The sequence below is a fragment of the Rhinolophus sinicus genome, linkage group LG10 (genome assembly GCF_036562045.2).
Source record: "Rhinolophus sinicus isolate RSC01 linkage group LG10, ASM3656204v1, whole genome shotgun sequence".
In the NCBI taxonomy this organism is placed as follows: Eukaryota; Metazoa; Chordata; class Mammalia; order Chiroptera; family Rhinolophidae; genus Rhinolophus; species Rhinolophus sinicus.
Window position 1 is genome coordinate 52,396,356 of NC_133759.1, and position 27,021 is coordinate 52,423,376.

The 27,021-nt window shown below is 47.5% G+C and overlaps 1 protein-coding gene and 1 long non-coding RNA gene across 7 annotated transcripts in view; one reads left to right on the forward strand and one right to left on the reverse strand.

Moving 5' to 3' along the window:
• The window catches only part of LOC141567240 (uncharacterized), a 38,352-nt gene extending 36,413 nt beyond the window's left edge, over positions 1-1,939 (forward strand). For all 5 annotated transcript variants that reach the window (XR_012489729.1, XR_012489728.1, XR_012489730.1 and 2 more), the window contains one exon: positions 89-1,939. This is a non-coding gene — a long non-coding RNA (uncharacterized LOC141567240). The remainder of the gene's footprint in view (positions 1-88) is intronic.
• FAM107A (family with sequence similarity 107 member A) overlaps positions 1-27,021 on the reverse strand; it is a 57,244-nt gene that overhangs the window by 3,906 nt on the left and 26,317 nt on the right. Inside the window, exons 2-3 of one of the 2 annotated variants that reach the window (XM_019724129.2) lie at positions 18,332-18,395; positions 955-1,129 (exon numbers count right to left, since the gene is read on the reverse strand). In XM_019724129.2, the coding sequence (XP_019579688.2) occupies positions 955-1,129; positions 18,332-18,395 (239 nt within the window). Of the gene's footprint in view, positions 1-954; positions 1,130-16,093; positions 16,311-18,331; positions 18,396-27,021 lie in introns of those variants that run through there. The other variant, XM_019724130.2, reaches the window with a different exon arrangement.

The following is a 27,021-nucleotide window of genomic DNA, read 5'->3' on the forward strand; positions in this document are numbered from 1 at the left end:
CTATGAATTTGTAAGAGATGTGTATACATCGTATATTAATTTTTGTCTGTTATTTGTATTGCAAATATTTCCCCTGATTTGTCTTTAGGCTTTTTAAAAAATTGTGGTGATGTTTTTTGACATTAAAAGCGATGACTCTAAAAGGCAATCAGAGAAATTCTCAAGATATGCTAAGTGGAAAAAAACCAAAACACCAAGGATACAAAATGTTACCTGTTGGCGGCGCAGCTGAAAACAAGAATGAAAATCACAGCCCGCGCCAATACTAACAGCGGCCAGTAGAGGGAGCTGCGAAGGCGCCGCCGCCTTCATCCTGGCATCGGTGAGCTGCGAGGTTATTTCCCAGGCCTGGGAGGGAGGCAGGCTCAGCTTCCCTCTCCCCCCTCTACATTTTCTCAGTTGCTAAGTTCCAGCCCTGTCACCTCAAGCCTGTCTCTCTCACTGCATCCCCCAGGCTCCATGCTCCAGTGACGCCTCCTCCAGGATTGTGATACCGGGGCTTGGGACTCTTCTGCTCTGGCTTACTTTACAATCTGTGCCCCAGCCACACTGAGCTACTCTGTTTCCTGCCTGTTTGTACACGCTCATCCATCTGCTGGGAACATACCCCATCAAAGCACCCATCATACCACCTGGTTATGCATTCATTTCCTCTGTTAGGGCAGGAACATTTCTTCTTGTACCCCCAGGTCTAGCACAGTGCCTGGCACATAGTAGGTGCTCAGTAAATGCATGTGGACAGCAGGCACAAAGTGGGTGGTTGGGAGGGAGAACAGGGCTTTTGGACCTTCATGATTTCTGCTGGTGACCATGTGGGGCACCCTCAGCCTTTCTCAAGTCTCCAGGAGGCCCAGGATGACTGCCAGGCCTGCCTTCCATGAAGGGCACCTTCCCACACCCCAGCAGGCCTGAGGAGGTGCTGGCCAGGGAGAAGCAGCCGAGCTCCTTTCCCACCTTCTGTGGTTCATGAGCAGCTCTCGATGCAGCTCCTGGTGGCTCCGGGAGGCCTTCACAGGGTTCAGCAGCTTCTTGGGCTTGATGAGCTCCGGGTTCCACTCTCTGTACTCAGGCCGGGCCATCAGGCCTCCGATGTCCGCCCGCTCCCTCTGGATCTCCGAGTACATCGAGGCTGCAGAGATGGGTGGGGGAGTTGGTCAGAGCTGGGTCCTCAATCTCATTCATCCCCGTGGCACAGGTGAAGGCGAGGGTTTTGGATGGTGAGGAACCTTGGCCACCGGTTACTGTGCAGCCCTGGGAAGGCTAGCTGACTTTCTGAGGCTTAGTCTCCTCATTTGTGAGATGGAAATAACTGACCCTGTGCACAGGGTTGTAAGGATTGGAAATGATATTTGTAAAGTGGGGTATAGAGGTAAAGTGCTACTGAGTCACAAAATACAGGTTGACACGTGCAAATGTTTTGGCCTGACTTTGAAAAAAAAGTTTCCCTTCTATAAAAGGAATTATGTTTTGAGTTTCTGTTTTTCAATGAGCTTGGATCATAAAAAGATATTTAAAAAGAACAATACGTACTTGTTAAAGAAAATTTGGATAAATGCTGTGATTAAAAGAAAATACCACCCCTTATTGTTCAATTTCCCTATCCACAAATCCAAATTCTCCTGTGGAAGCATCCGGCTTTTCTGTTTCTCTGGATTAAAGAGGAGAGTATAAAATCCCGAGACTGCTATGTCTCTAATTGCACAGGGATGGTTGTCATCTTTAATACAGGTGTCTGCCTTGATGGTCTCACTTCCACCATAGCAGCTTGAAATTTGTCAATTTACTTGTAATTCAGGCAGAAGGGATCCCTTCTCAACAAGCTGGCTACATATCCTTGAAGTGCCCAAAAGCAAGTGCAGACACACACACACACAGAGAGAGAGAGAGAGAGAGAGAGAGAGAGAGAGAGAGAGAGAGAGAGAACAAGAGAGAGAGATATTTCTTAAGAAAAAAATCTCACAGGGGTGACACAGCCTGGCCATTAGCTGCTTATAGTAATTAGAGGGAAAATTTAGGCATTGGCTCTGCCCCCTTCATGAGTCCTGCTTTTCTGAGGTTGAGTCTCTACTATATGCCAGGCACTGGCCGTGTCTGGTCTGGTATGTAGTAGACACTCAATTAATATTTGTTGGTAATTGATAATAGGAACTTTGAAGTTGTATAGACGAGGAAACTGAGGCTCATGGAGGTTGGTCTTGGGGAACCCATGCCTTAAGGCATGTGGTTTCCATGTGGCAACTAAGGGTGTGTGGCCCCCCCACACACACTAGGCTTCAGTGCCCCCTCTTGAGGACTACCATTGCCTATGGACAGACCCTCACTTCTGCCCCTACCCAACTAGGAAGATGACGAAAGCTATTTTCTCCCTGAGTGGGGTTTTATGGATGAACAGGAGTTCTCCAAGTAAACTAGATAGGGATGGTGGTCTGTGCAAAAACCTGGAAGTGGGTAATAGCTCAGTGGGGTTGGAAAATATAGGAGGAGGGGGTTTGATGGGGTGTAAATTGCAAGGTGACATGTAAGGGAATGTAGGCATCAAAGGGGAGACTGCATTGCAAACGGTGGCATGCCAGATACATGTTTAGCATTTCTATTATTAACCGTACACTGTGCTGTTAGGATTAAGTGAGAACACATTTGTAAAGGTGCTGTGTAAATGGGAAAAAGTGTTCATTATTATAAGATATTTTGGATGTAGCCAGACTAAGTGTCAGAGTATAGAAACATATCTACTAATTTTTTTTTCTTGAATTCACATTCTCAGAACTGTTTCTAAAATGAGAATTCCAATTCTTCTCTTTTTCATAAGGCTGTTTGTTTCTAGGTTATGTCTTTCCCAATTTTTTGGTTCTTAAAAAATGATTATGGTAGTATTTAGTTAAAAATATGCACTTGACAAAATAAACAGTTGGCTATATCAATTCTCTTCCTGTTTAGAAATGTGGATATTTTCTTAATTTATGGAATTGTCTGGGAGCCAATGCATTAGAATACCCTGATTCAGATTGGAGTTTGTGGAATTTTTCCTCTGGCTGCTGCCTATTCTGATTACCAAGTGCCACCAATCGTTTTTCTGAGTAATTCTCAGCAGCACTCTTTCCTTCCTATGTCCCCAGCTCTCATCTTATCCAGGCCATTGTCACACCTCACTGAAATAATTGCTGCAGCTCCTTGGCTATTCGTCCTCTCTTAGTACCTTTGTGCTCCAAACCTTCCAGAGCTCCAGAATTGTCATCAGCCACACCACCTTTAAAACAACTATCTGTATGTTGCCAAAGCGATAAGGCAGGAAACAGAAGTAAGTTGTACAACTTAGGAAAGAAGAGGGCAGAATGAATATTTACATAAGACATCACTATAGATCCAGAATTCCCAAATGGATTAACAGAAAAGCATTTGGAACTAATGAGAGAGTTCAATAATGTGGCCAGATACAAAATAAATACACCAAACCAAGAGCTCCTGCATAACAGGCATGACCATTGAGAAAGTACACAATAAAATTATTCATTCTACAATATGTTGGAGTTCCTATAATTTGCCAGGTATCATTGTAGACACTGGACACACAGAGGTGAACTAAGGAAGCAAGGTTCCCATGCTCACGGAGCTTACGTTCTCCTAGGGAGGCAGACAGTATACATGATTACAACTTTCTAGGAGCCCGCTGACGCAACGAGGGGAGCTGGGATAGAGACCAACAGGAGGACCCACCTTCAGCCAAATGCAGAGGATGCGCCATTTAAGATCTGATGGTTGAGAAGGAGGAGGGGGGCTGTGTGGGGGCAGAGGGAACAGCATATGTGACTCATGTACCTTGAACAAGCTTCATCTGTTCAGGGAACAAAAAGGCATAGTGTCACTGGAGTGCCTGAGAGAGAGACCGGGAGAGTGGAGTGAGGCTGAACGGGTGGGTTCAAATGGTGGAAAGACCGCCTCTGATTCGATTGTTAAAAGGTCACTCGCCGCTGTGTGGGGAAAAATTGTCAGCAGGTTTGGGGAATTTTTTATGACTTTGGTTTCTTTAACTACCAATGGGCAGTCTGTCTCTCTGGTTCAATTCCAGAGGAAAACATCTGATTGGCCAGGCTGAGACCATTCACCCATAGGTCACCAGCTAGCCAATGGGTTTGCTGCCCCGAAGCCAGGCCCCACCACGCCAGTGGGACTCAGTCTGTCACGTAGGGTCGTGCCAAGAGGGTCTCTGCATTTCCATTGTGCACTGGCCTTGCAAATTTTGTAGCCAGTCCTTCACCCAGGGTCCCATTAGTGACCAGCTCTGCTCAAAGATCTGCTCCAGGCCTTTTTGCTGTTGTTGTCAATGAAATCAGCAATGCGCTGCGGGGGATGGTGTTTCCCTGAAGGCAGGGGGCTGCGGTGGGGCAGGGATCCTGAAGGATGTGGTCAGTTCTTAGGCCCAGAGCTGCAGGCTGGGGAAACCGCTGCCTTTGCCAGTTAGTGTGAACTCCAGCAAACGTGTGAGATTTGTGCACGTGTGTGTGGCAGGGCACAGGGCTTAGAAGGCTGCTGAACTAGCCTTCCTGCCTCTTAGGTTAATCAAAAGAGGCCCCTGCGTGGAAGAGCTTCACAAAGATACTGGAACAAAAAAGGCTGCTCAACAAAGTCAGATGCTAGGCGGAGAAAATCTGGGTTCTCCTGGGCTCTGTGGGACCTCCAGACCACAGGTAGGGACCATCCCCAGGGTGGTTCTGGCCGGGTCTCTCAGGCTGCTGGGGTGTCCTGCGAGATCTCAGACTCTGGGGAAGTGACCACGATGGGTGAAGAGGTGAGGTGAGCATTAGGTCATCTCTGAAAAGAAAGAAGATATCTGCCCAGAGGAAGAGACAGTAACGGACAGGAACGGGGGTGGGGGGGTGGGAGAGGGTAGAGGAGACGTCAAGTGGCTAGTATCTTTCACTGGTTGTCAAAGAAATGCAGAATGAAGCTTAGGTGTACAGGATGTTGGAGCCATAAGGACCTGGATTGAATTTTGGCTCTGTCCCTTCTTAGCTTTGGGCAAGTTTACCTGCCCTCTGCAGCAGGAGCCCGCAAACTACAGCCTTCGGACCAAATCCAACCCTTTGGAACACAGCTATGCCCACTGATTCCTTGTTGCCTATGGCTGCTTTCTGCTAGAACAGCAGAGCTGAGCAGGTGTGACAGCTGCTCTTGATCAGCACCCTTCTCCATGAGGTTGTCGCAGAATAAACGAGGTGACACTTGTAAGGAGCTCGGCAAGTGCCTAGCCCAGAGTCGAGTGTAGGACTCTTAAGTGCTGGCTCCCAGGGCAGCCACATACAGCAAGGCAGGCTGTGCGCTCCTGTCAACTATGAATGGGGCCCTGGAAGTGCACGGTGGCCACCCCGTTAGTTGTTTTTAACAATTACTATTAATAAATCCCATTCCTAGTCTTGGATGGAGCTTCCTCATCCTCCTTAAAAACTGCACTGGTTACATCAGGGATCTTAACTCTGGCTGCACAGGGGCACCACCAGAGGAAGTTTGGAAAATACCAGTGCTTGAGTCCCGCCCCAGGATTCTGATTTAATTGGCCTGGGAGGTAGCCTGGCCTTTGGGATGTTTAAAAAGCTCCCCAAGTGATACTAATAGTCAGCCAACTTTGTAAACCATGGAGTTAAAAAGAAAAAAATCAAGGTTTTTGCCTTGTCCTGGGTAAGTTCAGCTGACTGGTTGGCTTGGTTACCGTGGATGCATCTTATTACGTTCATCATTCTTAGGAGCTGTGTGCCTTTGGATGGGTCTTTAACTTCCGGGACCCTCCTCCTCTGTAAAATCCAGATGCTGTGAGGACTGGATGAGCTCAAGTGCAGGGCATTGGATACAGGCAGCCAGTATGTGATCGCTAACTTGAGTGTTTTGTAGGACTACAAGATGGGCAAATCATTCTCACTTAATATGCAGGCTGTGGGACTGACCTCATATTTTGGGGGCGGGGGCAGGGGTAGGTGGGTAATAATAGGGCAGAGGAGGGATCGGGAGCTTCTCACTTGGTTCTTCCATGGCTCTGCTGATGACCCAAGAGGTCCCACAGCTCCTCCACAGAGGCTCTGCAGGCTGTCAGCCCCGCTCCAGACAAGGCTCAGCTGGGATCACTAACTACTCCCAGGGTGAGCTCACCAGGATGTTGGCCATGTGTGCTAATGTTAGGGTGGTAGCTTTGAAACCAGACACGGGCACCCCACTGGCCACAGGAGAGCAATAAGGAGAGATGGAAGTGGCGCTGATGGAGACCCAGGTCACAGTTCATCCTGAACATAGCTGGGGGGCCCTATGCTAAGGACTTTATGTCCCCTTCATCGGCCCTTCCCCTGCTGGTGGTCCTGGTTCTGTCTTTGAGGGTATCCATTAAAACAAATGGCACATGAATCCATAAAGCAAAGTGGTTAAGACAGATCTGTTTCGGAGACAGACTGGGTTTGAATCATGGCCACACCCCTTCCAAGCTGTGTGACTTTGGGTAAATAGCTTAACCTCTCTGGGTTAATGGCAATACCTACTCATGGGGCTGTTTGGAGGGTGAAATGCTAGAATGTGAATGAGGGAGTTAGCCCAGTGCCTGGCAGAGTGGTGCTCACTGAAGGCATCCTGTGGTCCTGTCCTGAGGAGACCTGTGATGAGCACTCGGCATCTGATGAAAACTCACTCACCTCCATTTGGATTTTGCAATTGCCCTAACAGGCAACCAGTGGTACTATTGCATTATTCCCACTCCGTAGATGAGAAAACTGAGGCTCAGGGAGGCCAAGCTACTTGTCCCAGGATACAAAGAATAAATGACAAAGCTGGGACCTTCAGATTCCAAATTCAGCACTCTACCACTCCCCTGTCTTCTGGGCACAAAGTGTCTTTCAGTTAACAAAGCGGTTTACATCACTTTTCTCTGGATACTCAAGAAACCCCAATGAAGAGGTAATGTGAGCCCATTTTATAGATGAGAAAACAGAAGCCTCGTATCAGGGGACTGCCAAGCCATATGAAATACAAATTCGCTGGGGAGCTCCAGCCCAGGCCCCAGCAGCTTTGGGCTTTAGCCAGACCCCACAGGCCTGTCTGCCCATTGCTGGTCTTTGTTTAGGAGGGGACCAGCTGGTGGTCTTCCCTCCCTGGGGTGATGGTCCGTCTTCATTCCTCTGCCCTCCCCCATGCCCTTGTTCCTGTTCAAGCTGCTGGGTTCAGAACATAGCCAGACCTTGTTGCATCACCATTTCATGAGGTGGAAGGCAGAAAGAAGAGAGGCTTTTAAATAAACCACTGGCAAAGGAGAAAGGGGCATCCAGTAAAAGTGACAAGCGTGGCCACCGGATCTCACAACCCTTCTTGCTTTTCCTTCCTGTGGGGTAAGTGCCACTTGTATTTCACTGGCCAGCAACCAAAGAACTTCTCCAGATCTCATAGCAGCACGTGGCCACTGCTTGTCCATCTGGATGCAGCCTCCCCACCCCATGAGAAAATGACTCAAGACAAACTTCCTGAACATTTTGCTGGGGTGAACTGTGACCTTCTAGTTTGTGAGGAGGTCGAGATGGCCATTCTGGCTTTTGAATCAATTCCATAGCAGAGTCCTGGAAAGTCCTTAGCAAGATTGGTGGAGAGTGTTGTGCAGTTGGTCAGAGAACAGATATTCCTGCTGGCCCACCAGTGGCATGATGCCAACCATTCCGCTCGGCAGATGCCTCAGGGGAAAGATCCTGGCAGGTACTTACAACCAACAGGACTAAGAGCCACTAGGATCCAAGGCACCTGAGACACAGGTGCTGGGGGTGCCTCAGAGCGGGAAACCACTCCGATTTGGTAGCAGTTCCAAAAAGTGACACGCCCAATCCTGTAACTCCTGATTTCTGGCCCAGTCCAGACTTCTGGCCTCGTACTGCAAAATGCCAAGTCCAAATTCAGCAGAAAGGCAGGCGGTTAGCGTGTTCCTGCTGCAATATGCCACTACTGTGCTAAGCACCCCATAGGTACATCTCGTGACATTCTTACAACAGACTCAGGAGGGGGTGCTATCATTACCCCTTTTTAAAGATTAAGAAACTGAGGTTCTGAGGGGTCATCTAATTTCCCCAGAGCACACAGCCAGCGAATGAAGGCACAAGAATCCGAGCTGAGCTCTGACGCCAAAACCAGTATTCTCCCAGTGGTGCCACCCTGCAGCCTTTAGTCTATCAGTTATGAAGAGAATGAAAACCGCCATACTATACAATAATGAACTTGGATGAGTTCATATCATGCATAAACTCAGATGAACCTGAGGATTTAGAAGACAGAGATCAACAAGAATGGAAGGTATCTCGCTGCTCCCTCCACTTCGTCTCCTATCCTCCCACGCCCAGGGTGCCAGGAGGCATTTCCGAGTCATTTCCCAGATGGGGGACATGGCCCGGGTACCTGAGCTCAAACAGCTCAGCTGCCCTGACAGCCCACCCCGGTGCTCCAAGGCTGCCCTCCTACCCTCGCACCTCCTCCGGGCACAGCACCCAGCTCGACAGCAGGTGAAACAGAAGAGAAATGGTCTTACTTCTCAGCAGCGTGGTCGGGAAGGAAACTCGCGGCACTGTTGCTGGGCTCCTCACTTCACTGGGAAGTCCCAGACTAGCGAGGAGGGCCGCCTCCGCAGGGCGGTTCTTAAACCCTTGGAAATCGCAGGCAGCTGAAATGTGCCAACAGTGAGGTAGCTCTGCATTCCTGTTTATTCTGGTATCAATAAAAAGGAACTGTTACTATAGTAACAGCTATTTCACTTGGTGCAGGGCCACATCCACGATGCGGAACACCGTGTCCAAGCCACACGTTCGAGAGACACAAATAAGTACGTATTTTGTCAGATTGCTGAGGAATAAGCACATGCCAAGCTTTGTTCTGAGCAAGGAGGCTCACTGGAGGCATTTCCCTTGTTTCAATGGGAGGTCGGCAAGAATGCATTCCAGCACTGCCCTCACGGAAGGGAAGCCAAGCTTCCTGCTGCAGGGCCGAATTCTTCAGGAGAAGGAACGCCAGGGGGTCAGGGGAGGGGGAAACACTGGGTCGGTGTTTGGTCATCCACTGATGGGTCAAAAACTCCATACACATTACTTCCTCAATACCCTGAACTTCATCTGAACTTCAGAGAGCAGCCAACGAACTGCCCAGGAGAGTGTGTGGGGAGTGGAAGCTATCAGGCTCTGGGCCAGAGCAGGGGAGCAGGCCCCGGGTCAGCCCTGACTCGGCACCAGCCCCTTTGGCTGCCATTCAGTACCTCTGAGCCTTGGTTTCTGTGTTTGTCAAATGTGGAGAATAACACGGTGGTTGGGAGGAAACATAGGTGAGATGACATTAGTGAAAGCACGTACTCAATGCTCAGCAAATAGGATTCCTGCAGAGACAACTGGACTCCATGTGACCTGAGGGCAGGGCCCCAGCAATGTAGCACCTCGCGCGGCAGAATATGCATTGCACAAATCCTGGCTCAGTGAGTGAGGCTCAGTGAGTGAATGCACGGATGTGAAAATAAAGACTGCAGATGCCAGAGGCTGACATGGGTGCTTACAGGTAATGCAGGCATTCTCCTAATATCAGAATCAGTGTTCACTTGAAAAGTTGAAAGGGTTTCCTAGCTTTTATCATTATCCTTCATTTCTAGCCAGGACACTGGCATCTACCAGTTAAATTTGGCCCGCTTCCACCTGTACTTTCTCATGAAGAGTCTTGTTGTCTGGAAGGTGAAGTGGACCAGAACATATATCGCCCATGAAATGCAATTAAAAATGCAATTTTTGTCCTCTATTATTCATGAAACCAACATTTATTGAGTATCTGCTATGTTCCTGGCACTGTTCTAAGTCATAGAGATACAGTGTGAATGAGACACATTATTTCTCTGTGCTCAGGTAACCTACATTAAGGGGGGGAGGTCAGACCTAACATAAGGAGACAAGAAAATGTTGAGTTGTGACGAACGTTATGACTAAAGTAAGACTGGGTGAGGTGAAAGGGAGGGGCTGGGAGCTTAGGAAAGGTGGGCACCTAAGGTGACATTTTAGGACATTTAGGGAGGCCTGAGTGCTGAGGAGCCAGCAGCATAAAGACCAGTCGCACAGGAGAGTATTCCAGGGAGTCAGAAGTGCTAGTGCAAAGGCCGCAGGCCGGGAATGAACTTGGTGTGCTGGAAGAAGGCCTCTGTGGCAGGTGGGAGACAGGGCTGAAGGGGGCGCAGGGGGCATGTCCTGGTAATCTTGGCCACGCTGGCCCTCTGAAGCCACTTAGCGGGTCACACGTTCTTGGGTAGAAAATAATTTTCTGGAAACAACATGTGTTTCTTTTTGTTTCCTCTTCCTAAATTCTGCCTTTCTTGAGGTACTCTGACTGGTGGCCTCCCCAAGCTTCCTATCCTGCTGTGGCTTAATTTCACTAAATTCTGACAGCTAAATTCTTGTCAAAGCACTTTTTTCTGTCCCTGGTCCCACACGTTGTCCTGTTCCACAAATGACGATTTTGGGCATTTTCTGGGGCCCACTGTGGCTTGTCTAAACCAATCCCAGTGCCCTCTGACATTTGGAGGAATAAGAGGGATCGTGGGGGACGGGGACAGCTGCCAGCTTCTGCTCACCACCTGGAGAAGACAGAGCCCCATAATCCAGCTCACTCCAGAGAAGCAGACTCTGACAGTCCCCATGCCAGCATTTCCAGTCCCCTACTTTGCATTTTCTTTATTGGAAGACTCTGATGGTAGCCCCAAAACAACTGAGAGCCAAGGAGCGTTGGGCAGGAATCTCCTGAGGTTGGGTTCCCTTTTCCCCAGGCAGCTGGGACTCACTGCACTTCTTTCTCTAAAGCTCTTCTTGCTGTTCACCTTGTGGGCAAACCCATCAGGCTCGTCACTAGATTGCCAGCCTAGTACCGAGGTGCTCAGTAACAAGTGCTGATTGCAGACACCAAAAACATAGCACCATCTTGCTTTGTGTGTCTGCGTGTGTGAGCACATGCCGGTGTGCATGTATCTGAGTGTGAGATCAGTGATCAACAGCCACCATTTCCCCAGCCACACCCTATCAGTAAGAGACTATGCTACACCCCATAATAGGATGCAGTCAATAGCATGTCTAGTTATTGACCTGAAAAGATGTCCACTTCATGTGTGGTGAAAAATCAAGCTGCAAAACCACATGTAGTATGACGCCTCCCCCTGTTTTTCCCCCAAGATAAAAATGTTGGAACAGTTGACCCTTGAACAGCACCTGGGTTAAGGGCACGACCCCCCACACAGTCAAAAATCCACATAGAACTTTTGACTCCCCTCAGAATTTAACTACCAATAGCCTACTGTTGACCAGAAGCCTTACTGATAACATAAATAGTGGATTAATACATATTTTTATGTTGTATGTATTATATGCTGTATTCTTACAGTAAAGTAAGCTAGAGAAAAAAATGTTATTAAGAAAATCATAAAGAAGAGAAACTACATTTACAGTATTTATAGAAAAGAATTCACATCTAAGAATTCACATCTTCGCAGTTCAAAACCGTATTGTTCAAGGGCCAACTGTCAGTGCACAGCGAACGAATGTGGAGGCAGGTACCCTGAACTGTTAACACAGGTCCGCTCCAGATCACTTTATCTCTATATCATTATTAGACCTCATTTAGAATGTGTTAGAATGGGATTACTGGGCCATGCTTCTGGGCTGCTGGTTTAGAACCTATGAGGGAGGGGCCTAGGAATCCAGATTTTAACATATCCCCCTGGGAATGTGTTTATATGCGGGAGTTTGAGAACCACTTTTCTAGGGCATAAAATTACAGGCCCTTCTCCTTTGTCACTACATTTCTGGAATGTTTGTGGCTTAAAAACAAACAAGCATATATTTATTTTGCTATCAGAAAAAAGCGATAAAGATTAACAATACGAAACAGAGCAACCTTTTCCAACTAACTGTAGTTGAGATTCACATCTGGTTCAGTCATGTCCATTTTGAATATTAGAAAATAGAGGCCTTCTGGGAAAATGAACCTTTTAGCAGTTTACTCCAGGTCATGGCCACATTCAACCGGTTGCTGCCTCCTGCCTTGGTCTGTGTGGCTTTCTCCCAGGTCTTGCTGTTCTCCTGAAAGGCAGGACTCTGGGGAGAAGAATTCCGTCCTGTGGAGGATTGAAGGGGGTCCCCAAGGCTGAGCATATCCCTCCCACACTACTTCTCGTCCCTCTCAAGTGTGTTTCCTTGGGAACAAGAGGAGTCAAGAGGAAGCGGAGGGGGTGGGCAGTGAAGACCAGGAGAGGCAGTCACGAGTGGGAGCTGGGGAATTTTCCTGCATCTACTTGGGCTGTGGCTGCAGCTTGGATTAAAAAAACTCCAAAAAACGTCTTTCCTTTCATTGTTGCCCCTCTTTCTTCAAGCCGACAGGCGCCTGGAGCAGCTTATCTGGGCTCACAAACATCAGACAAGAAGTTTCCATGGCAACCCCAAACTTCCTCCCCAGCCCTGGATTCTGTTTAAATCTCCAAGGCCACTTTTCAAGGCCTCAGTGAGGTTTCTAAGAAGCCACCCACAAAGCAGCCCTAGGAGCCAACCTTCCCCCCACCCCCTACATGCTCTGCTGAAAGGACATGGCAGGGGGGAGAGCTGCACTAGTAGAAAACCTTGTCGTGGGATCCATGGAGAGATTATAAAAGGAATGAGAGTCGCCTTTACAACAAGTTTGAGCTATGAAGAATTTACCGGTGGAGGGATTTCAAGTGTGAAAACAGGGACTTAGGAGGGAGTGGGGAAGAACGAAGAGTCTTGTTTCAGAAAGCTGGCTGTCAACCCAGCTGTCATTAGGCATGGTTAATCTGGTCTCTTAGCTGCAGAAGGACCCGGGGTTCTCTCCCATTCCCAGCACATTTTAATTCACTGGTAGCCAGACAAGACATGGAGAGTGGATCTGGGATGCAGCATGCCCCGTGAAATTTGAACTTCAGATAAGCAATGAATAATTTTTTAGACACTAAAATATTACCCATTGTGTATGTGAGATTCAAATCTAACTGGGCACCCTGTCTTTTATCTGGCAACCCTACTTGGCAGGCAGGGATGGAGGCTCTGGTTGCCCCTCTGGCTGCAAAGGAGAAGCAGAGTCACTGAAGCTCGCAGGCGCCTGGGAAGGTGTCCCTCTGTCTGTGCGGCAGAGAGTTGCTTCCCTCCCTGCCAGGATCCTGGCCTGAGCTCCGGGTAGGATGCCAGTAACAGACCGCAGGTGGACCTTTACTACAGCACTGCAGAGCGTATCAGGCATGGCCGAGCATGAGTGATTCCCCAGAGATGACCTTTCCAGCTCAGTGGTTCAGAGCCTGGGCTCTGATGTACCCACCAATACCACTCCTGGCTCCATGGTTGGACAGCTAGGTGACCTCCGACTCCCTGTTTCCTCATCTCTAAAATGGGGCAGACGTTCTTTTGAGGAATAAAGGAAATACAGCATGGGAAGCCCTTCACACAGTGCCTGCCCCAGAGTCTGGGCTCCAAAATGGTAGCTGTTATCTCTATAACCTCTTTAATAGCATTAAAGATTTTCATCCAAATGAAAAAAGTGGAATCAAAGACTAGAGTCAGTACAATTTCAGCAATGTAAAACAAACACACAACAAACACAAACAATGGGTAATAAAGATTGGAATGTTACCAGTGGCTGCTGCTGGTTAGTGGGATTATGGGTAAGGCTTCCCCCTCTTCTCAATTTCCCAAAATATTCATGGTGAACATGTGTTATTGTAATATTAAGAAATTATTTTAAAATAATTTGGGATGAAAAATTTTCTAAAAGTGTTACAGACTCGAGGCTACTGTATGAAAATGGCTGCCATCTTGGGTTTCATTCTATAATCCTGTCTTTGGAAGCCTCTAAAGGAGGGGGACTCTTGCCTCTTCCCTAAAGGGCCGAGTTGGCTCCTTACCCCCACTCTTACTTCTTGCTCCTCCTTGTGTGAGACAGCCAGAGCACATGGTCCTGGGTTTGAATCTCAGCTCCAGCCCTGACTGACTTCGTGACCTTAGACAAGTCATGTTAGCGTCTGAGCCTCGGTTTCCTCATGTTTAAAATAGGGGTCAATACTACTTCCTTCCCTGAGCGGAGGGACAAATCTGTTCTATTTATCAGTACATCCCTGTGCCTTGCACAGGGCCTAGTGCATATAGCAGTGGTCAATAAATATTGGTCGGCTGATTAAATGAATGAAGTTGATGAGATGAGCATTTTGCAGAGAGACTGGCAATAACAAGTGACTAACAGTCATTTGCCATTGTTATTCCTCTTCTCAGGAGGTGTGCAGACTTTGGCATAGATGAGTCTAAGTTTGAATGTGTTTCCTACCCTTTAGTGGGATAGAAAAGGTCCCTTAGCAGGGCCATGCGCAAGCTGGCTAAGCTCTCTGAGCCTCAGTCTCCTCATCCATTAAATGGTGATGACAATTAGCAGTGACCTGGCAGGGCTGTGAAGAAGGAAGGAGCCAGTGGCACGTGCCTAGCCCAGAGTAAGTGTTCCCTCCATGAGGCCCCAGCCACAGTCCTCTGGTCCCTCCCTGGCTTTGTCGCTGTGTGTGGTACAGTTACCAGGCAAGTATGTGGCCCCTGGAATGAGCCCAGTATGTCTGCTAGTCTGGATGGGTTGCAAGCGAAAAATGTTACCTTTGTTGTGAAGGCTCATAGCGGCAGCTCCAAGTTAAAGGGAACACGGGGTTTCAGATTAGAGATACCCCCTTCTCATCTTTGAGAGAAGACAGGAACTGGGTGGGGACATTTAGGAAGAGGGCTTGGTGGGGGAATCGCTGGAGCTGGGATTTGAAGTCAGATTCATCTCATTAGCGAGCTTCCCCCTTTCTGCCTGCCCCGGCTCAGCCAGATTTAAGACCCTCCCCCAGGAAGGCGCCACCAGTCCTGAAGTCTTGGCCAGCTCTTGTTTTTGGACTTAGAGACCCGTTGTTCCAGTGTTCCCAAGCGCGGGGTAACCCCCACTCCCCACCTCGCCGAACCAGTCTAACTGAGAAAGGCAATCAGTCCCAGAGCGGAAGGCACGCGGGGGCAGGCAGGACCGCGGCAGCCGCGCGGCCAAGAGCTCTCCTCGCACTTTTGGCTCCAGGGGTCTGCAGGCAGGGCTACTGGGGCCGGATGGGAGGGCAGGGGGCGCCTCGCCCATGGCAGAGGGTAGCTGCCCAGTGAGCCCAACTCCCTTAACACTTTCTAATCACTTACCGCAACTAGCAGGGACGCACCCACAGGAGACCGATTTTCACCCTCCCTAAACGCCTCTCTGCAGCACAAAGTCCGAAAAGAAACAGCCTAAACGCTTACTGCGGTCATTCTTTTTCTTCTCTCTACATTACTGTTTTCCACATTATTTGCACACTGACCATATACATATATTACGTTTGTTTCATTTCCCTAATTAAAAAATCTCTTATTGTCCTGAGTAGAAAAGTAATATGTGTTTACTTCAAACAAACAAAAAGCATGTACAGGAGAAAATACACTTGTCATCCAACTCCCGTCCTTAAAAACAAGTTATATGTTTCCTTCCAATTCTTTTTCTCCTGAAATGATACATATAGAAAAAACGATTCCTCTCTTCCCGAAACTTGCTCTCTCCCTCTCTCCGTCTAATGTAATAGCTCACTGGACATCAGTCGTTCCTGTGCTCCTTTCTGACTCGCAGCGTGCGTCCCGGTCTTACCGATTTCCCGCGCTCCCACGCCTTCCCGCGCGTGTGTGAATCTCCACTTAAGAGACCCGCCAGGAGATGGAACCTCGCAGGACTTTTGTCGTCACGTAACTGAGTGTGTGTGTGTATGTGCGCGCTCACACATAGGAATAAAACAATATACCTAAGGGTAGATCCCCAAAGGAAAGAATGTAGGAAGGAAAGAAGGAATGAAAGAAAGGAAAAGAAAGAAAAAAAGAAAAGTAAGAAGAATGAAAGAAGGGAGGAAAGAAAGAAAGGAAAGGAGGAAAGCAGAGCAATGAAGGATGCAGGCGGCGGGCTCGCCAGAGGCTGGACGCAGAGCACTCGCCGTGCCCTCCTCGCTTTCTCACAGAGTTGGGGGCCAGGTGGCTTTGTCCCCACTTACCCGACCTGAGCAGCACGGCCCGGTAGAGCCCGGTGGCCTCGGCGGGCCCCCGTGGCCTCTCGCTCAGCCTCTGCGCCATGCGCCCGCGCACCCGACTGCGGAGCGGTCACTGCGGGCGGGGAACGCACAGTGGAACATAGTCCGGAGCCCGAGCGTCTCCGCGGCGGTGACGCGGCCCCGAGGCCTAAACCCCGCCGCAGATCAGGTTACCTCCGCGGCCCGAGCGCCGCCAGCTGAGGCGCCGCGGGGGGAGGGGGCAGGTATCCCCGCCCTGGCAGCAAGCAGGCAGTGCACCGCAGGTTAGCGTCGGGCGTGAGGACTCCTGGCCCCGAGTTTCCAGGGTCAAGGCGAGAACCCGGTGTCCTGATTTCTAGCCTTGGTCTCCCACCTACTTTTTTGTAGTTTCCTGGCCACTGGTCTCCTTGAATGCTACAAGCAGGTGTAGGGTCTGAAGTGCTATCCTATCGGCTGGGGTTGGATCCCAGCGCCACCAGCTAAGTGACCCCATGATTTAATTACCTAACCTCACAGATCCTCAGTTTTCTCATCTGTAAAGCGGGGATATCTATAGTACTTATCTCACAGTTGTGAGGGTAACTGATATACGGGGGTGCCAAAAAAATGTATACACATTTTAAGAGATGTTAACACTTTGGCCAACGTTGCTCAAGCAGTAGTTCGCAGTAATCAGAAATGTCTGGACACTGATGGTAACCACTTTGAGCACGTCTTGTAATTGCAGAAAGTCAAACATAACTTTCTTTTATCTTTTGTTATCATTGTATATGTTAATAGAGTTTTTTTCCTTTCTTAAAATGTGTATACATTTTTTTTTGGCACCCTCTGTATTTTAGAGCAGTGGCTAGAACAGAACTAGCATTAAAAAATAACGTGTCCCAAGGCATCCTGGGGGGGTGGCACTGAGAAGCAGGGGACTTCATTGTGGGAAGAGGTCGTAGTAGGAAGCCTGTGGGACACCGCAAGATTGATTTCTCTGGCTTTGTGGAATCTCTTTAACAATCAGCTGGGAGAACCAACCAAAAGAGTTTAAAGGTGGAAGGGCAAAGTCGACCAGGGGCATTTGGAAGACACAAGAAACTGACAGTTTTGATTATCTACTCTGTGTCTGGTGCTGTGCTAAAACAAAAACTAATGTTTACTGTATGCTTTATGTCCTATTTTGTTTTATCTTCACGACCCTTTAAATTAGGGTCTATTAGCCTTCCAATTTTACAGATGAGCAAACTGAGGATCAGAGATGTTAAGCAATTTTTCTAAAATCAGTGTGGAGCTGGGATACAAACTCAGGTGGTCTGACATCAGACATGGGCTACTCTGCTCTACCGCCTCTCTGTCATTTCATTGACTCTTCAATGATGGATAGGTATTATCTTCAGTTTAGAGATGAGATAATTGAGATTCAGGGAGGTGAGGTGGCTTGCTCATGTTCACACAGCTAGTTGGAGGAGCCAAGACCCGGTCTAGTTCTCCACCTGCAATACTCATGCCCTTGAAGTTTATAGACCCCCCCGGAGCTGTCCAGGGTACTGGATGGCGTCTGTTCAAAGCTGTACCTGTGTGGGCCAGGGAATCTTGAGCTGGCTGTTGGGGCCTCAACCACACAGTACCTTCTCCCTTTACCTCTGCATCCTCTCAGTCTTGGTGCCTTCTAGGCCAACTGCCAGCCAAGTCCTCTCTGGCTGGCCTTTGGCCACTGCCCAGTTCCAGCTCTGACTCAGAGGTCCCTGCACTTCTCTGCTCCTCAGTCACCACTCAGGGTCCCAAGGACCCAAGTGACACACTTTGATCTTCAGAGACCTCTCTGATTGGCCAGATTGGTAATGTCTCATCAACAGCCATGTACCATGAGTGCCAGGTATGATGCCAGACATTTGGCGTTCACTATCTCATATCCATTCTTCAGAGGATGAAGTTATATCCTATTTACTATTCATCTCATTTAATCAATTATTTGATCAACTATTATTATGCCCCCTTCAGAAGTGAGGAAAAGAAAGCTCAAGTGACTTGCCCAGGATCACATAACTAGTGAGTAGTGGAGCTAGAATTTGAACCCAGATGGCGCCAAATTTTTGATTCAGGGAGGAAAGCAAGCCAGCTGTTGAACAAGGTGGGGGGTTCAGGCAAATTGTGACTAAGGAATGTACTTTTACAGAGCATGCCAAAAGGATTAGCTCAGGTTGCATCCCTGAGGAATAATACGTGGATCTGACTTACCTGAGCCATTTAGTCTCTGCTTCTCATTTTCAATATGAAATATGGCCTGAGGAGAGTATTCTTTCTGTGGACAGAAAGAAAGTAGGTGGAGGTGAGGCCCCTCTGTTCCTTGACAAGGGAGGAGTGATGAGATATCCATAGTGTCCCTGAGTCTTTTGACCACAGAAGGGATTGGTCAAGGTCACCAGGGATTGGTCAAGGTCAAAGTCCTCTCCAGAGAAATAAATTACTATGTCCTTGGAGTGTGTGTGTGTGTGTGTGTGTGGGGGGGGGCATTTATGAGACTCACGCTCTTTTTAAAAAAATAGATGATTTTTTAGAACAGTTTTGGGTTTAGAGAAATGTTGAGAAGATTGTAGAGGAATTTTTACACCTTGCACCCACTTCCTCTATTATTCATATCTTACATGTATATAGATATGCATGTACGTAGTATGGCACATTTGTTACAGTTAATGAGCTAATTTTCATACATTATTATTAACTAAAGTCCATACCTTCTTTAGATCTCCTTAGTTTTTACTTAATGTCCTTTTTCTGTTCTGGGATCCCATTCAAGATACCAAATTACATTTAGTTGTTTTGTCTCCTTATGCTCCTCTTGGCTCTGAGAGTTTCTCAGACTCTGTTTTTGATGATCTTGACAATTTTGAAGAGTACTGAGATCCATGTTTTTCTATGTTGAGGTCCTGTCCACACTGTTCCTTCTTCCTGGCCTGCATTCTCTCCACCTTCTTGGCAAACTCCTTATCCGTCAAGGACCAATTCAGAAGGCTTCACGGTTTGGCTCTCAAGGTCAGTTCTTAGACATCGTGTCCTCTCCCTGTACACTAGACTTTAAAACAACGCTAAGCCAATGATACCCAAATGTTTAGACTTTCACGCTGAGCTTAAACTTTGCCCATTGGCTACTTGACATCTCCACTTGAAAGGCTAATAGGCCCGATGCATAATAGCCCAAACGGAATTCTTCACCACTCCAGCCCCCAACCTGTTTGTCCCCTGTCCCCCATCTTGGCAACTGGCTCCACTCTGGCCCTGGGCCTCAGAGGGTAGCCTGGGAGTCTACTTTGTCCTGCCTTCCTGAAACCTCACAGCCCTCAAATCACTGAGGCATGGTGAGATCACCGCCTGGGATTTCTTCAATCTATCTGCTTCTCCAGACCCTCTGTCCTAGCCCAGCCACCACTGCCACAGGCCTGGATGCCTGCAGCGGCCTGTCTTCCTTCGAGCTGTTCTCCACACAGATTTCAGAGTGAGCTTTTAAAATGTAACTCACATTCTGATCCTGTCCTACTGAAACCCTTTGGTGCCTTCCCTTTGCACTTGGAATTGAGTTCACATGCTTTCCCCTGGACCCTCCCTGCCAGCCGCTCAAATCCCATCTATTTGTTCCTTCAAACATTCAAGGGCTTGGGATGTCTCAGTGAAGAAAACAAAGGCCCTTGACCTTGTGGAGCTGACATTCTAGTGGGGGAGATAGACAATAATGAATAAGTGAAGTAGATGGTAAATTAGAGGTGATAGATACTATGGAAAAAGGAAAAATGGGAGGAGGGAGAGGGGTAGCTAGCGGTACGTGAGGGCAGTATGTGGTAATACCTGGCTGCTCGGAGGGGTCTTTTTGAGAAGGTGAGATGTGAGCACAAACTTGAAGGAAACGGGAGAGTTAGCCAAACAAATACCTTGGGGAAGGGTGTCACAGGTGGAGGGAACAGCTAGAGCAAGGGTTCTGAGGCTGGAACACGCAGGAATGTTCAGGGAACAGCAGGGTGGCCAGGGTGGCTGGAGTGGAGTGGACGGGCACTCATATGAAGGACGGTCAGCAAAGAAATGGGGGCCACTTTCCCTCACACCCCACATTCAAGCCACTAAGAACTACTGGGTTCCCTGAAAGCCATGCTGTCTCTCATTTCCTGCTGTTGCACAGCTGTTTGCTCTACCCAGGAGGCACTCGCCAGCTCTTATCCGCTAGTCTCAAATGCAATGCCACTTCCTCAAGGAGGTTTTCCTCCATCGTGAGTTCCTGCAGCACCACGGACTTCCCTTATATTAATAGTCACCCCCGAATTGTGATTGTTTGGGCCCTCTCTCCTCCACCAGACTGTATGTACTTGCCTGTTCACAGCTGACTCCTCAGAAGAGTCCAGAGCTGGGCTTGGATTCGATGCCCAAAAATGATTTATTGAAAGAATGAATGAAGTGAATGAGTGAATGAATGAATACACCCATATGGGAAGCTCTGGGCTATATGGGGAAAGTGGCAATTCCACAGAGACTAAGTCAAGGCCAGAACCAACGGAGGTTCCCTGCTGCCCGCCCAGGGATTATTCAGGGTGGACAGAAGGGTGTGGGTCCTGACATTTCCCCTGGATGCTCCCATTTTGAGCTCTGCCCCCAAGGAGGGAATACAAGAGCCAGGGTGTGTTGGACTTGGCGAAGCCTCTTTTGTTGTTTTTTAACAAAGGGATCAAGAAGACCTGTAACCTCATCTGCGAAAGAAAATTCCAGGACATAGAAAAAGAACCTTACTCCAGAGGGCTTAAAGGGGCTCTGCGTTTCTTCTCACATCTCCCCAGACAGACCTAGGAAGTGGGGCTGGGTCCCAAGGGCAATATTAGCATGACAAAGCCAGAGTTTCATAAGGAGCAGCCTGCAGAACTGGAGTTCAAAGAATTGTCCCTTGAATGCCTGCCAACCCTGCTTGCATGAAAGACTTGTTGGCAAATCAGGCCAACCTGTGGCCAGTAAAATCTTAGTGACCAAGGCAGAGGCCTCTCTCCTTTCAGTGACTGGCGAGCGAGAAAATGCTCACTTGCATGCAACCACTTGTGAAGGCAAAGCTAATCTGAAAAGCCACCTGGATCATTGCTGATGTATTACACGTAATTGATAGTCTTTTCCAAGGATTGTGCTGATAAATACCGCCAATCCTCATTTGTGCACACCATTTAGGGATTGGAAGATGCTGGCTCGGTTGTCGTTTTGGTTAGAGACAGTTAGCACACACAACACATTGCCAGAGCAAATAGGATTGTATATTGTACAACATACCCCACTATGGCGGAACACAGCTCAATGTTGGCTGAAGTCAAAGACATTTGCGTCCCTCTGTGCTTCCTGTGGCCACCACCTGCTTCCTTTTCATGCCCAATTATTGAGAAAATCTTTTTGGGGTTGGTCCTTGGCAACCTTCCCTGAGCCTCTCCCCAAAGTCTCCTCCTTTTCACTTTGCTGTTTCTCCTGGAGGCTGATGCCTCTATATAAGAAGTGCCAAGGAGACCGTGGGCACATCCCATATCTGCCTTAGTGTTCCCCACAGGACGCAGATGCCAAGGAACACTGATGGGACCTTGCTTTGCGTGTAAACATTTTTAAAATCGAGGTATAGCTAACATCCATAAAGTGCACTCATCTTAAGTGCACAGCGCTATGAAGTTCGACAAATGTGTTTACCCACAAACCATCTCCAAGATCAAGCTAGAAAACATTCCCTGCACCCCAGGTAGTTCCCTGGTGCCTCTTCTCAGTCAACGCCCACCTTCGCCAGAGTGAGCACTAGTCTGACCCCTATCACCGCAGATTTGTCTGTTGTTCCAGAGCTTCATATACAGGGAATCACACAATTTACCCTTTGGGGTCTGGCTTCTTTCACTCAACAGCATGTTTGAGATTCATCAATGTTGTTGCCTGTCTCAGCAGTTCATTCTCTTTATTGCTGAGCGGTGTTCCGTCTTATGCGACATCACAGTGTGCTTCTCTGTTCTGTGGATGGACATTTGGGTGATTTCCAGTTTAGGCTATGACTAATAAAGCTGCTGTAAATACCTTTCGATGAATTTGTGGGTAAACACAATGTTGGTTTCTATTGGGCAAAGACCCAGCCATGGAATTGCTGGGTCATTAGGTAGGTAAATGTTTAACTATAGTAGATGTTGTCAACAGTGATTGTATCAGCTTAGGTGTGTGCTTTTCACATCTTCACACATAGATTTCTTTTTTTGACACATTGGGGTCACTCCTGGGTACAGTCTTTTGGATTGGTGGGGGATAGACAGGAAGTATTAGTAAAAGTGGATCTTAGATAAACATAGAAGGGCTTGAATTCTGACCTTGGGAGAGATGAGGGTAGGATCTTAAGAGCATTTGGCCTTGCAACCTGGAGTGAACCAGAGGGAAGTGTGTCTCCGGGTGTCTTTATTTACCCCCCAATTAAACTGCAAACACCATGAGAACACGGACTGTGACTTATTCAGGGATGTTTCTTCAATGTCTAGCATAGTTCCTGGCACATGGGTGCTTAGTAAAGAAAAACCAACTTAGTAATTGTTAGCAAATGTTTATTGAGCAGGTCCTAGGGCCAGGCCCTGTGATAAGACTACCTATGTGGTCTCACTTAAGCCTCCTAACCGTCCTTTGAGATTGCAGAAGCGTGGACTTCCTGTTTTACAGACGAGGAGGGAAGCTGAGGCCTTGGACAGGTTACCGTACACAGCTGGCAAGCGGCAGCACTGGAGTCAGCCTGAAAGCACTGTGACTCGGGAGCTTGCAGTCTTAGCCACATTCACAAGTGGTGCGTGCGTGCGTGCGTGTGTGTGTGTGTGGTGGCAAGAGCCTGCACGCCATTTTACAGAAAAGGAAACTGAGGCTCAGATAAGTTAAGGAACCCTTTTCCATGGAGGCAGCGGGGCCAGCCTCCCCATTAAACTAATTCTTAAAAGTGGAATATGTTTTAACATGGATGCTTGACTGCTGCCACCTTCTCCTATTCCACATTCCTGAGCCCATGGCCACTGGGCATCACAGGACCCTCTGTGAGCCTCTGCTCAGTGCCTCATTCGCACAAAGCCACCCACTCTGTGGTTGTGTGAGGCAACACCTGCTGTCTCTCTTTCATCCCCAGGGACGGAGAGAATCAAACCCAGCAGTTCTTCCTCTAAAGTGCTGGGCACTGTTTGGTGAAGGTGCCAAACCCTGGGGCTTGTTCCTTTGCAGGGGTCCACTCACATCGCACTGGTGTTGGGTTCTCAGCTGAGGTGTGGTAATGAGGGTGCTGTCTTCCATCAAAGGAAGCGTCCATGATTCTGATCTCCAGGGTCCTCTCCCCACTCCATTCATTTCAGCCCCTCAGGTCTCAGAGGCCCAGAACACTGCCCTCCTGGACCCCAAGCAGAAGCATTGGGCGAGGAGCCACCTCCCATCCAGGAGGCAGAGGGGCAGCCTTCCTCTCCTTACCTGGACTTGATGGGTGGGCTGTTTAGTTTTCCTTAAAAGCTTGTGAAAAAGTTCACACAGGCAATATACAAATCCATTGCTGCTTTAAACGTTTGTAACAGCCCAAATGCATATTCATTTAAAAGTAACATTTCTCTTTACTGTACCCTCTCAACCCCAATCTCACCCCTTCCCCAGAGTTCACTCTTTTTGATTTTCTGTGTGTGTGCCTTGGTCATTTTTCAGCAGCTTGCTTTTAAAACTCTACGATGTGTCTTGTAGAAATTTCTATGCCAATACATGTAGATCTACTTCACTCTTTTGATCTACTGCAGTGGATAATAGTGATGTGATGCCCATAGCTTTTTTTTTTTTTTTTTTTTAAACCAATCCCTTTTAGTTACACGTTTAGGTTGTTTCCAATCTGTCTCTATTACAAACAATTCTGCTCCAAACATGCTTGTGTTTGCCCCTCTGTGCATGGATATGAGCGTTTCTCTAGGCCGACACTGTGAAATGGAAATGTTGGGTCAAGGGGTACATATATTTGAAATTTTAGCAAGTGCAGCGAAATTAAGCTCCAGAATGGTTGTACCACTTCATATGCCCACCATTCAGTGTCTGAGATAACTGGAAAGTCTACACTCATTAACTCTGGGTGTTAGGAATCTTTAAATTATCTACTAGACATTAATCTATGTTATTAGAAATCAGGATAGAGGTTACCTTTGTGGGAAGCCATGGTGGATGGGAAGGGCCCAGTGGGGCTTTGTGGTGGCTGTTGATGTTCTGTTTCCTAATCTGAGTAGTGGTTACACAGATATTTTCAGTTTCTCAAAATTCATTGAGTGGTATACTATTCATTGAGTGGTATACTTACCACTCAATGACAGGTGCACCTTTCTATATGTATGTTATTCTTCAATAAAAAGTTCCAACTATTTCTTCCCTTCCTCGATCTGATGGGTAAGAAAACAAGATCCCACGATCGTTTTATTTTGGCGGTTGAGCCTTCTTTTGTTGATACTTTGGCCTTCCCGATTCTTTCTTGTGGAATATTTACTTCCAGATCCTGTGAGAGCCCTTTATCTGACAGAGGAAACCCCTTCAGAAAGGGGGAAAGGGACTTAACCCTCCTGGAGCACCGACTATATGCTCTAATGCTCACAGCAGCCTTTCAGGGTAGGTGCCATTAACCCCATTTTACAGCTAGGGAGGCAGGGGCTCAGAGCAATGAGGTGACCTGCCCAAGGTCATGAAATTGTCTAATTGCAGTGCCCTACCCTCCTCACTACCCTTTAAGCAGCTCATGTGACAGGCATTGGGCTAACCATGCAATAGGCATGATCTCAATTAATCCTTGCAACAGTCCAGTGAGGTAGCTATGTTGTCATCCCATTTTACAGATGAGAACACTGAGGTTTGGAAAGGTTAAATAACTTGCTCAACCCAGCCCATTAGTGAGTGGAGGAGCAGGGTTGAGCCCAGGTCTGCCTGGCTCTAAAGCTGTAACAAGGCAGCACTATCCAATAGGATATTCTGCAGTGATGGAAATGTTTGATATTTGTGCTGACAATATAGTAACCACTGGTCACGTGTGGCGATTTAGCACTTGAAATGTGACTAGTGCTACTGTGGAACCAAAATTTCAGCTTTAGTGAATTTTAATTCATTTAAGTAGCCTGTGTTGGACAGTGCAAATCTAAGGAATCAGGTCAGGAGGGGGAAAGCTGCTGGGTACAGGCACAGATGACAGAGCAGCTGCCCGATGGGAAACCATCCAGCCCATCAGGAGGGACCCCCTTGTGGAGCTCCTGCCAAAGCCCACACGCAGCTGGGTCTCATTTCAGGCACTAGAACCACACCTTGTGGAAAGAGCCAGGGCTTTGTAATCATACGTGGCCTGAACAAGTCTCTCAACCTAAGACTCAACGTGTAGGTTGTTAGCATTGATTTTGCTGTTGTGCATGAGGTTCTGATGGGCACCTTACACATGTTTTTCTGTGGGGACAAGAGCACCCACCCACAGGGGAAAAAATTCTTCCCAGTAGCATCCCGGGCCGATGGTTGCAGTATTTTCAAGCATGATAGATCTTGGCATATGTACAATCTCACTTTAAACCTCTCAGGAACATTGGACTTTAAAAGAATGTTCTTCTGAAAAGACTCCTTAAGTCAAGCTCATAATCCCCCCTGGAATGTATTTCCTGGGTGAGTCTGGAATTTTGGAGAAAACAGATTTTTTTCTTTAAGCAGATTTGGTTTCTAAAGTCTCTGTGGTGTAGGGATGAGACCAGGCCAGGAGACGGACTTGGCCAGGGGGCGCCTGGAGGTCAAGGAACTGGATCCCCGCTAATCTACACTCTGGCTGGCTGCTGGGGTCTGAGGGCCAAAATTCTGCCTTCCTGGGAGAACAATCCTGCAGGAAACAGGGCTTTGCGGCTTACAAAATCACACTCCAGGGGAGCCACTGAGCCTGTGGCTGTGCGGAGGGGCGGGGGATGGGAAGAGACACCGGGCAGCCCTTGCCAAGCACTGGACAATGGCCACCCAAGGACTGGACAATGGCGCTTCCCAGCAGGTGAAATCCAAACAGCCCACAAACGTAAGAAAAGGTGCCTGGCCTCCCCAGAAACGGAAGAAATGCACACTCAAGCAACAATGGAGGACTATTTTTCACCTATCAGATTGGCAAAAATTAAAACAAAATGATACCTAGTGTTGGAGAGTGTTGGCTACCTAGTGTGGGGAAATGCACACTCAGATGATTTGTGGAGGGGTGTTGGGAGTACAGTCATTCTCCAGGGAAATGTGGGCATTCCAATCTCTATGCTGGGCCACTTCTAGAAATGTGTATTTTCATAATTGAACATATGTGCAAAGATATGTGGTCAAGGATTAATCAGCATTGTTCATAACAGTAATCAGCATTGTTCATAACAGTAAAAAGGTTGGCAGTGAGTGTCCAGAGAGAGGACACTGGTTAAATAAGCAGTTTTATCTCCACAAAATGTAGCAATTTGTGCCTGAAATTGATGCTGTAGACCTATGTTTACTAACACAGAATATGCCCACCACCTATATATGAAAATCATGTGGGAAAACCAGGTTTTACAATAGTATTTGTGATTCTATTTCTTTGGTAACAAAGTTGATTATATATATATTACTCTATATGTAGTGTTATGCTATAGATTTAATGTTACATATATATATATACATATAGTATCACAGATATAAATAATATATGTTTGCATGTATAGATATGTGTTTATGTGTGTGTCTCTATATATAGATACTTATATGGTGGAAAGTTTGCAAACTTAACTGTCCAACGTTCGTATGTAAATTTATATGGAAAATGTTTAGAAGGATACGAATGGTGTGGAATTTTATTTATCCATTTAGTCATTAATTCATTTTTATAATTCTTTGAATTTCCTGAGGGTTTTTTGGGGCAATGAACTTGAATTGTT